At 41.9% G+C, this 11,982-nt stretch overlaps 1 protein-coding gene across 1 annotated transcript; it reads left to right on the top strand.

Moving 5' to 3' along the window:
- Nucleotides 1-1,464: 1,464 nt before the first annotated feature.
- On the top strand, nucleotides 1,465-11,982 carry LOC106611931 (uncharacterized). The gene is made up of 4 exons (XM_014212604.2): nucleotides 1,465-1,750; nucleotides 2,667-2,807; nucleotides 9,757-9,912; nucleotides 10,209-11,982. The coding sequence occupies exons 1-4, from the start codon at nucleotides 1,701-1,703 to the stop codon at nucleotides 11,704-11,706; spliced, it is 1,845 nt and encodes a 614-aa protein (XP_014068079.1). The 5' UTR covers nucleotides 1,465-1,700; the 3' UTR covers nucleotides 11,707-11,982.

Genomic DNA, 11,982 nt, shown 5'->3' with positions numbered 1-11,982 from the left:
TGCAGTCTATCACAGTGCCATCCATTTTGTTACCAAAGCCCCTTATACCACCTACCACATTGACCTGTATGCTCTAGTCGGCTGGCCCTCGCTACATATTCGTCGCCGGACCCACTGGCTCCAGGTCATCTACAAGTCTATGCTAGGTAACGCTCCGCCTTATCTCAGCTCACTGGTCACAATAACAACACCCACCCGTAGCACGTGCTCCAGCAGGTATATCTCACTGGTCATCCCCAAAGCCAACACCTCCTTTGGCCACCTTTCATTCCAGTTCTCTGCTGCCAGTGACTAGAACAAATTGCAAGAATCGCTGAAGCTGGAGACTTATATTTCCCTTACTAACTTTAAACATCAGCTATCTGAGCAGCTAACCGATCGCTGCAGCTGTGCATAGTCCATCTGTAAATATCCCACCCAATCTACCTACCTCATCCCCCTATTGTTTTTATTTACTTTTCTGCTCTTTTGCACACCAGTATCTCTACTTGCACATCATCATCTGCTCATTTATCACTCCAGTGTTAATCTGCTAAATTGTAATTATTTCGCTACTATGGCCTATTTATTGCCTACCTCCTCATGCCATTTGCTCACCTTGTATATAGACTTTATTTTTTTCTATTGTGTTATTGACTGTTCGCTTGTTTATTCCATGTGTAACTCTGTGTTGTTGTTTGTGTCGCACTGCTTTTCTTTATCTTGGCCAGGTCACAGTTGTAAATGAGAACTTGTTCTCAACTAGCTTACCTGGTTAAATAAAGGTGAGAAAAAAAATACAAAAAATCTGTCAGTCTCTCTCCTCCTTCCCCTCCCCTCCCCTGCTCTCTCCTCCTTCCCCTCCCCTGCTCTCTCCCTCTCTCACACATACTCTTTCTCTCTAACACAAAAAAATGATGTGTCACTCTCAGGCAATGGGGCATTTCTATCTCCAGTATCTATTGACTTCTGCCAGACAACCAGAGCTAAGGCATGACCTCAGGGGTTTTCAGTTTCAATCTGACCAAGATCAAAATTAACCAGTGTTGTGTTTAGGTTCCCCATTTTCAGATTTAGTTGCTTGTTGCTTTTGGATGAAATCTTACACTCACAAAAAATAAAGTTGATTCATTTCTCTGAAACCAAGATCTATTTGTAATTGTAATAGTATGGTTCAAAATGTGTAGACTATTGAGAGGGTTAAGGGGTTTACTGTGAGTGGAGTTCAGTTTGGGACAGTAGTTTCCTTAAATGTTTGTTACAAATACTTTGGTTGCGTCGCCCAGTTTAGACATTGTATTCATCAACCAATGGTTGCATGCCACGTCCCCGACGGTGCCATCGGGCACCAGATTGCTATGACATACCGTATGATGTGGTTAGCTGATGTGGAAAATACTAATCCATGCATTATAAGATCTGACATGAGTCAGCAACGTCTGAACTGTCTCACACCCATCAGGACAGGACAGGCAGCATTCCATTCCATGTACCTGTAGGTTAGGTGATACAAAAAGGAAGATGTGGATCACTAACATAAAAATTGATTGGTCAAAATGAGAATGACATGATAATGGGCCAATGGGGAAAAGTAGGTGGGAGGTGGGTACACTCTAGACTGACAGCGAACCGAATGACACAAACATGAACGAGATGCGGTGTAGACAAGAATAACATTTCTGTCTTCAGTGGCAAACAAAAATCCACAATCGAACTTGGAAATGCCAAGCCTTCTGGAGCAACCTGAAAGTGTCGTGATGGATCACTTTCCGTAAGTAAATAAATATATCTTTCTTTTGATTCCTTTCTACAGAAAACCCCCCCAAAAAATGACAATATGGGTCGACACTACTTATCTGGGTGTTTTCTAAAATTAAAATTAGTTTTGTGTCATAACCGGATTATAACTCCCATCCAAACATTGTGATGAATATATTTGCATGTCATAGTCATCAGTCAACTCCATGACACTCAAAAGTTACATCAACCAGTGAATGCTAGCGATGGCTAGTTATGCTAGATTTGCTACCAGTCTGTCTTGATGAGTGTTAGCATGCTAATAGCATGCACTGCACACAAGGGGTACGCAGTAGGTTGATAACAATGAGCCAAATATGTTGTATGAGACATTTCAAAGAACATTCCCAACTAATGAGAAAACAGTTACGGCATTTATTTTTAAAAGAACGAATGTGATTGAACAGGGCAGATTTTTACTTCTGTACTCCATTGACCACAGAAACCTCATGCTGGATGTGCTACAGCATATGATATCATAAAGATTATCGTTATGACCAATCCTAAAATGACAAAGAAAGATGTTGTTCCTTGTATTTCTGAAAAATGTTTTACTAGATCAAATGTGTGTATGGTGGTACCTGCTACAGCTTGAGTAATGAGAGCACAGGTGTTATCTTGAAAGTGGAAAATATCTCTGAGTGACACAGCAGTTTGTGGCACTGCCGCCATCTTAGTAGCACTTTACGTTACAGCACGGCATAAAGTGGTGATAACATGGTAACACATGGTTACTCACCATCAAAATAATGCTATTGTGAGTTATTATAAATTGTTACTATACTATTACCATGTTATTACTGTAAAGGAGGGGGGCCACTGAGTGTTTGTGAGTTCCATTTGTAATAATGATGGATTTGCTTTTATTTCTCCTTCATGTTTCTCTACAGTAAGAAGAGGCCCCTGTCTGAAGGGAGCGATGTGAACTCTCCCAGCAACACAGACAGTTCTTCTGATAGATGCCCTCCTGAGGAGGACGTGCCTGCTACATCAAACATATCCCAGAGTGAGGAGAACGAGAACCACCAATGGTATGACCCATTTGTGCCCTCCCACATTGGGAACAGACAATATTGGCAGTCTTGGCAGATGTGAATTCAGTTGATGAATTCTGTAAATAGGAAGTCAACCCACTGGCTGTGTTGATGTCATGTTGCTGAATCTAGAAAAAAGAAACGCACACCTATAAAGGCGAGGTGCTGGCTAGCGGAGTAGAAAACTAGAAAATAAGGGAAAGCTGCACACTCTAAGAGCTCAGATGCAAAAATGTAATAACCAACGTTTCGACAGCAAAGCTGTCTTCATCAGGGTATCATCACAAACACTGCGAGATGAGTAATTTATATAGTGTCAAGAGACACACAGGTGTTTGTAATCATGGCCAAGTGTGGCCTAATATCATTGGTTAACTCAAATATTTAAAAAAAATGGCATACAAAGAACATACAAAAAGACAAACAAATGGGTAGCATACGATCATAGCATTTGTAGTCTAAAATGTATCTAACAAACAATTACAATGGCAAAATCACAATAATCACAAGAATGGCTTCAGATCAAAGTCTATGTTGAGACCGAAGGGAGCAAGGGTCTTTAAATTAAAGATCCAGGCAGCCTCTCGTTTTAACAATAAATTATCAAGGTCACCCCCTCTCCTCGGGAGGGTGACATGTTCGATGCCAATATAACGCAGAGACGAAATCGAATGGTTTGCTTCCAAAAAGTGGGCCGCAACTGGGTAAGTCAAGTTTTTGCACCTAATGGTGCTACGATGCTCTGAGATACGTACTTTTAATTCACGCTTTGTTTTACCCACATAATTTTTACCACAAGGACAAGTTATAAGATAAATAACTGCCTTAGTGGAACACGTAATAACACCTTTAATTGGGATAGATTTCCCTGTTTGGGGGTGTTTGAAGGATCTACATTTATAAGTGCCATTGCATTGAGCACAGCCATTACACTTGTAATTTCCATCCAGTATGGGCGCAAATAGACGTTGTTCAGGAATATCTTGGGGTGGTAAATCAGAGTGTACCAATTGGTCTCTGAGATTTCTGCCCCGCGAGAATACGACCAGGGGAAGGTCAGAAAACACATTACCGAGACTATCATCATATTTCAGAATGTGCCAATGTTTGTGAACGATTCCTTTAATTTGTTCAGAGCACTTTGAATAGCGGGTAGTGAGAACGCAAGAATGCGTCTTTTTGCGAGACTGACCTTGAAAAAGGTCATGTATCGTTTTGAATTTTCTCAATGGCAATATTAATCTGATCATTGTTGTACCCCCTCTCCTTGAACTTACCCTGCGTCTCAGCCATATTTCTGTCGAAATCTGATTGTTTTTTGCAAATTATTTTGATTCGACAGAATTGGCTGCAGGGCAGACTATTTTTCAAGGGAAGTGGGTGACAACTATCAGCCCTCAACAAACTGTTACAATCAGTAGGTTTCCTGTAAAGATCAGTGTATAGAACATTATCTTCACACAAGATCAGAAGATCAAGAAAACTGATTTGACGTGTATCAGATTGCATAGTTGTCACAGCTGTCGTCATGGAGAGAAGTGGACCAAGGTGCAGCAGAGTTAGTGTTCATAATTTTAATTCAAAACGATCACTGGAACACTACAAAAACAAGAAAATACCGACAGCTAAACAGTACTGACAGCATATCACACTGAACAGAAACAATTACCCACAACCCCAAAGAAAAACACACACTCCTATATAGGACTCCCAATCAAAGGCAACTCAACACACCTGCCTTCAATTGGAAGTCCTAATCACCAACACAACACTTAACACACAAAAAACCTGCCACGTCCTGACCAAAACTAATACAATACCTCCCTCTGCTGGTCAGGATGTGACAGTACCCCCCCCCCTCAAGGTGCAGACCCCGGAATGCACCTAAAAGAAAAAACAAACCCCCAAACAACAAAAAATATCCCCCTAAACAATAAGGGAGGGAAGGGAGGGTGGCTGCCGTCAACGACGGCACTGTGCTACACCCTCCCTCCCCAACCCACCTCTCCTGGAGGTGGCTCAGGTGCAGGACGTGGGCCTCGCTCCACCTTCGGCGTCACCCACTTTGGTGGCGCCGATAGCTGCGCCGGGCAGACGAGCCACTCGGGCTGACCCTGGCAGACGGACCACTCTGGCTGGGCCGGAGGACAGGCGGGCCATTCGGGCTGGCCCGGAAGACAGGCGGGCCACTCGGGCTGGGCCGGAAGACAGGCGGGCCACTCGGGCTGGGCCGGAAGACAGGCGGGCCACTCGGGCTGGGCCGGAGGACAGGCGGGCCACTCGGGCTGGGCCGGAGGACAGGCGGGCCACTCGGGCTGGGCCGGAGGACAGGCGGGCCACTCGGGCTGGCCCGGAGGACAGGAGGGCCACTCGGGCTGGCCCGGAGGACAGGAGGGCCACTCGGGCTGGGCCGGAGGACAGGAGGGAAAAGCATGGAATGCCTGGAGCTGTTCTGCATCACCCCTCCATAGAACAAAAATATCGTCAATATACCGTTTCCAAATAATGATGTTAGGCAAGAAAACATTTTTGAGAGGGTTGAAAATGGATTGTTTCTCCATGTAACCCACATACAAATTAGCATAGTTAGGAGCCATGGGGGATCCCATAGCAGTACCCTTCGTCTGAATAAAGAAATAATTTAGAAACATGAAATAGTTATGTGTGAGTACTATTTCAGCCAATGTTATAATGCAGGCACTGGAAGGTAGTTCATTAGGGTCACGTTGCAGAAGAAAATGTTCCATGGCTTCAATACCGCCCTCGTGTGGAATATTTGTGTATAACGACTCAACATCAAAAGTAACTAACAAGGTGTTCTCAGGGAGAGGATCAAGAGATTCAATGATAGAGATCATACTGCTGGTGTCCTTTACAAAGGAGGGGAGCTGTTCTGCGAGTGGTCTAATAAAAAAAATCAACAAAAGTAGATAGAGGGGCCGTTACTGCATCAATGCCCGCTACAATAGGGCGCCCTGGAGGGTTTGTAACATTCTTGTGTAATTTCGGCAAAGTATAGAAAGTGGCAATTTTAGGGTGTTGAATGGCCAGAAAGTCATATTCTTTTTTGGTTATCTGACCAGAATTTAAATAACCATCTAGGACAGTAAAGATAGTATTCTGAAATTGGGAAGTAGGGTCACTTCTGAGTTTCTTGTAAAAGGTGTTGTCAAGCAGTTGTCTATGACACTCATTTACATAAGCTGTCCTATCCATGAGTACAACCGACCCACCCTTATCAGCAGGACGAATAAGGACTGACGTATCGGATTGTAAATCAAGCAAAGCTTGTTTTCATGTGGGTTACATGGACAAACGATCCATTTTCAACCCTCTCAAAAATGTTTTCTTGCCTAACATCATTATTTGGAAACGGTATATTGACGATATTTTTGTTCTATGGAGGGGTGATGCAGAACAGCTCCAGGCATTCCATGCTTTTCTTAACTCCTGTTCTGAACATTTGAGATTTACTATGCAATCTGATACACGTCAAATCAGTTTTCTTGATCTTCTGATCTTGTGTGAAGATAATGTTCTATACACTGATCTTTACAGGAAACCTACTGATTGTAACAGTTTGTTGAGGGCTGATAGTTGTCACCCACTTCCCTTGAAAAATGTTTGCCCTACAGCCAATTCTGTCGAATCAAAATAATTTGTATAAAACAATCAGATTTCGACAGAAATATGGCTGAGACGCAGGATAAGTTCAAGGAGAGGGGGTACAACAATGATCAGATTAATATTGCCATTGAGAAAATTCAAAACAAAACGAGACATGACCTTTTTCAAGGTCAGTCTCGCAAAAAGACGCATTCTTGCGTTCTCACTACCCGCTATTCAAAGTGCTCTGAACAAATTAAAGGAATCGTTCACAAACATTGGCACATTCTGAAATATGATGATAGTCTCGGTAATGTGTTTTCTGACCTTCCCCTGGTCGTATTCTCGCGGGGCAGAAATCTCAGAGACCAATTGGTACACTCTGATTTACCACCCCAAGATATTCCTGAACAACGTCTATTTGCGCCCATACTGGATGGAAATTACAAGTGTAATGGCTGTGCTCAATGCAATGGCACTTATAAATGTAGATCCTTCAAACACCCCCAAACAGGGAAATCTATCCCAATTAAAGGTGTTATTACGTGTTCCACTAAGGCAGTTATTTATCTTATAACTTGTCCTTGTGGTAAAAATTATGTGGGTAAAACAAAGCGTGAATTAAAAGTACGTATCTCAGAGCATCGTAGCACCATTAGGTGCAAAAACTTGACTTACCCAGTTGCGGCCCACTTTTTGGAAGCAAACCATTCGATTTCGTCTCTGCGTTATATTGGCATCGAACATGTCACCCTCCCGAGGAGAGGGGGTGACCTTGATAATTTATTGTTAAAACGAGAGGCTGCCTGGATCTTTAATTTAAAGACCCTTGCTCCCTTCGGTCTCAACATAGACTTTGATCTGAAGCCATTCTTGTGATTATTGTGATTTTGCCATTGTAATTGTTTGTTAGATACATTTTAGACTACAAATGCTATGATCGTATGCTACCCATTTGTTTGTCTTTTTGTATGTTCTTTGTATGCCATTTTTTTTAAATATTTGAGTTAACCAATGATATTAGGCCACACTTGGCCATGATTACAAACACCTGTGTGTCTCTTGACACTATATAAATTACTCATCTCGCAGTGTTTGTGATGATACCCTGATGAAGACAGCTTTGCTGTCGAAACGTTGGTTATTACATTTTTGCATCTGAGCTCTTAGAGTGTGCGGCTTTCCCTTATTTTCATGTTGCTGAATCTACCTGGTTGTAACTCAAGTCTACGTTTACCTTGGCAAATCTGACCATAATTCTATCCTTCTGATTCCTACTTACAAGCTAAAATTAAAGCAGGAAGCACCAGTGACTCGATCTATAAAAAAGTGGTCAGATGAAGCAGATGCTAAACTACAGGACTATTTTGCTAGCACGGACTGGAATATGTTCCGGGATTCTTCCGATGGCATTGAGGAATACACCACATCAGTCACCGGCTTTATCAATAAGTGCATCGAGGACGTCGTCCCCACAGTGACTGTACGTACATACCCTAACCAAAAGCCGATGTATGACCTTTAAACAGGTCAACATTCACAAGGCCGCAGGGCCAGACGGATTACCAGAATGTGTACCGCGAGCATGCGCTGACAAACTGGCAAGTGTCTTCACTGACATTTTCAACCTCTCCCTGTCCGAGTCTGTAATACCAACATGTTTTAAGCAGACCACCATAGTCCCTGTGCCCAAGAACACCAAGGTAACCTGCCTAAAAGACTACTGACCCGTAGCACTCATGTCTGTAGCCATGAAGTGCTTTAAAAGGCTGTTCATTGCTCACGTCAACACCATCATCCCAGAAACCCTAGACCCACTCCAATTTGCATACCACCCCAACAGATCCACAGATGATGCAACCTCCATTGCACTCCCTTGCCCTTTCCCACCTGGACAAAAGGAACACCTATGTGAGAATGCTATTCATTGACCACAGCTCAGCGATCAACACCATAGTGCCCTCAAAGCTCATCACTAAGCTAAGGACCCTTGGACTAAACACCTCCCTCTGCCACTGGATCCTAGACTTCCTGATGGGCCGCCCCCAGGTGGTAAGGGTAGGTAACAACACATCCGCCACGCTGATTGTCAACACGGGGGACCTTAAGAGGTGCGTGCTCAGTCCCCTCCTGTACTCCCTGTTCACTCATGACTGCACGGCCATGCACGACTCCAACACCATTATTAAGTTTGCTGATGACACAACAGTGGTAGGCCTGATCACCAACAACGATGAGACAGCCTATAGGGAGGAGGTCAGAGACCTGACGTGTGGTTAAAGTACAACAACCTCTCCCTCAACGTGATCAAGACAAAGGAGATGATTGTGGACTACAGGAAAAGGAGGACTGAGCACGCCCCCATTCTCATCGACGAGGCTGTAGTGGAGCAGGTTGAGAGCTTCAAGTTCCTTGGTGTCCACATCACCAACAAACTAACATGGTCCAAGCACACCAAGACAAGAGGGCAAGACAAAACCTATTCCCCCTAAGAAGACTGAAAAGTTTTGGCATGGGTCCTCAGATCCTCAAAAGGTTTTACAGCTGCACCATCGAGAGCATCCTGACGGGTTGCATCACTGCCTGGTATGGCAACTGCTCCGCCTGCGACCGCAAGGCACTACAGAGGGTAGTGCTTACGGCCCAGTACATCACCGGGGCCAAGCTTCCTGCCATCCAGGACCTCTATACCAGGCGGTGTCAGAGGAAGGCCCTAAAAATTGTCAAAGACTCCAGCCACCCTAGTCATAGACTGTTCTCTCTGCTACCGCACGGCAAGCGGTACCGGAGTGCCAAGTCTAGGTCCAAGAGGCTGCTTAATAGCTTCTACCACCAAGCCATAAGACTCCTGAACAGTTAATCAAATGGTAACCCAGATTATTTGCATTGCTACCGCCCCCACCCCCTAAGAACGCTGCTGCTACTCTGTTTATTATCAATGCATAGTCACTTTACCTACATGTACATATTACCTCAATTACCCCCGCACATTGACACACATTCCCCCTGTATATAGCCCCGCTATTGTTATTTACTGCTGCTCTTTAATCATTTGTTATTCTTATCGCTTACTTTTGGGGAGGGTATTTTCTTAAAACTGCATTGTTGATTAAGGGCTTGTAAGTAAGCATTTCACGGTAAGCTCTACACCTGTTGTATTCGGCGCATGTGACAAATCAAATTTGATTTGATTTTGACCTTGAGTTCAATTGCAATTGCAAGAAACCCTGTTTTAAAAACCAAATATTTACAAGTTGTATTTGAAAACATCTAAAAGTATTTAAAACTTACTAAATTGTTTTCAACAACTAATAGTTCGTGATATTCTATTTCTCTACAGTAAGAAGAGGCACCTATCGCTGTCTGAGGATCCTGTGTACCATGAGGATGATGTGAACCCCGACACAAACGTTTTTTCGAACGGAGGGCCTCCTGAGGAGGATATGGATGCTACATCAACCAGATCCCACAGTGAGGGGATTGAGATCCACCAGAGGTATGACCTACATTTTCACAATATGCTTATTGGCATCAGGAGACAGAAAACAATATATTTTATCTTGAAGCTGACATGCAACATTTTTGACACTGTACCAAAAGTGGACTAATGTTAAACATACTGATTGTGGAGGACATGGTTGTCCTAATGTTATACATTTCATGTGTAAGTCCAGAGTCCATAGTTATTTTCTGAATCTTTACTAGAAGATGTTACTATCTTTAGCTCTCTTACCCCTCACTAACAGGTTACAAGTTGCAAAACTAATTTAGCTATTTTGATTCCCCTTACAGAGGAAGCCCCAGTCCTGTGAACATCAACTTTCCAGACCAGTCAATGGACCTCCCAAATCAAGAAGGAAACGAATTATGTGATACAATTTACCTTTTACAAACAAAAGTTTGCAATCAAAAGATGAATGCTAAATATACATGGGCATTCTTAAAGTCAACTGCTGATGTGTTTGTTGCAATTTTGGAACCTAACAATATAGAGAATATGGAAAACAAACCTCTTATTAGTCATACCGAAGAGTTACTTCTTGAGGAAGTGAAAATAACGTTGGAAAACAAAGAGCAATTGCAAAATACAAAATGTTCTATGTATTCGCTCAACGCTCCTTCGCAAATTACAGGTCATACAATAACGGATTTAGCAGAACTGAACAAGTATGGCATAACAACGATTTTTACGGACTGTCCGACGGAAAACCAAAACATCCCAAATCATTTTGAAAACGTTCCTGAATTTCTTGATAAGTACTACTCATTACAAACAAAAGGTTGCAAACAAAAGTTTGATACGCAACATGCATGGGCATTTATCGAGTCACCTTGTGGCGGAGAACCGGTTTTTGTTGGTTTATTTAAATTAGAAGATTGCAAGAAGATGTGCAAGGGCAAACCTTTAAATATTCATACCGAAAAGTTACTTCTTGAGGAAGTAAAACAAATATTGAAAAACAATGAGAAATTGCGGAATACTAAACTGTTTATCTATACGCTCAACTCTCCTTGTTTGCAAAATTCAGGTCATGAGTCATGCATGGATTTACTGATTAAGGATTCAGCAGAACTGTACAAATCTTATAGTATAAAAACTATTGTTGGATATAGCAAATGGTACGGTTCGACTGGACAGGTGACAACCTTTATAGATCCATATATCAGCTCATTCAATCACTTTAATTTGATAATCAGTAGTTCTAATTATGCGAACTATTGTGATGAATTTGTAATTTTTAACACTGAGCATAACAATAAGAAAAGCCGTGACTCTAAATCTAATTTTGAAGACAGCGCACTTCCCGAGCAACTTTATATTTTGAGTAAACAATTTCTGCCCAAAAACATTTCAGAAGTACCTTTCAGATTGAAAAAGTTTAAAGACATCCATAAGCGTGTGACAAATAAATTTATGTCAATTAGCAATTATGATAAAAAAAATGTGAAAACTGATAAGAAGAAAGAGAAAAGTCTTGACCTAGATTTTTCCATACCCCATTTTGGAACTCTAAATGAATTCCAAGAAGTTGGAGAGTCTCTAGCTGAAAAATTTGACTTGGTAAAACACATTGGTAATAACTTAGATCAATCTAAAGTAAATTTCATAAAATGGTGGACTAAAACAATTGCGGACGAATATACTACTTTTCTTCGAGAAGACATTAATAGACGACTTAGTGAAGATAAACACAGAATCGCAGTCCTCGATCACATCAGGAATAACACTGCAGGATATTTACAGTTTTGTCACTTACCACTAAGCCCTTTCCACAAACTATTTAATTAATACATGCAGCATATTCATTTGAGGTTGTGAGCTAAAGATCATTTTATATATATATTTGAATAAATCAAATTGTATTGGTCATACACATGGTTAGCATATATTAATGTGAGTGTAGGGAAATGCTTGTACTTCTAGTTCCGACTATGCAGTAATATCTAACAAATTCCCAACAACTACCTTATACACACAAAGGTAAAGGGATGAATAGAATATGTACGCATAAATATATGGATGAGTAATGTGAGAGCGGCATAGGCTTCGATGCAACTGATAGTA

Source organism: Salmo salar, chromosome ssa09 (genome assembly GCF_905237065.1).
Source record: "Salmo salar chromosome ssa09, Ssal_v3.1, whole genome shotgun sequence".
In the NCBI taxonomy this organism is placed as follows: Eukaryota; Metazoa; Chordata; class Actinopteri; order Salmoniformes; family Salmonidae; genus Salmo; species Salmo salar.
This window is presented reverse-complemented; position numbering and strand designations above follow the sequence as displayed.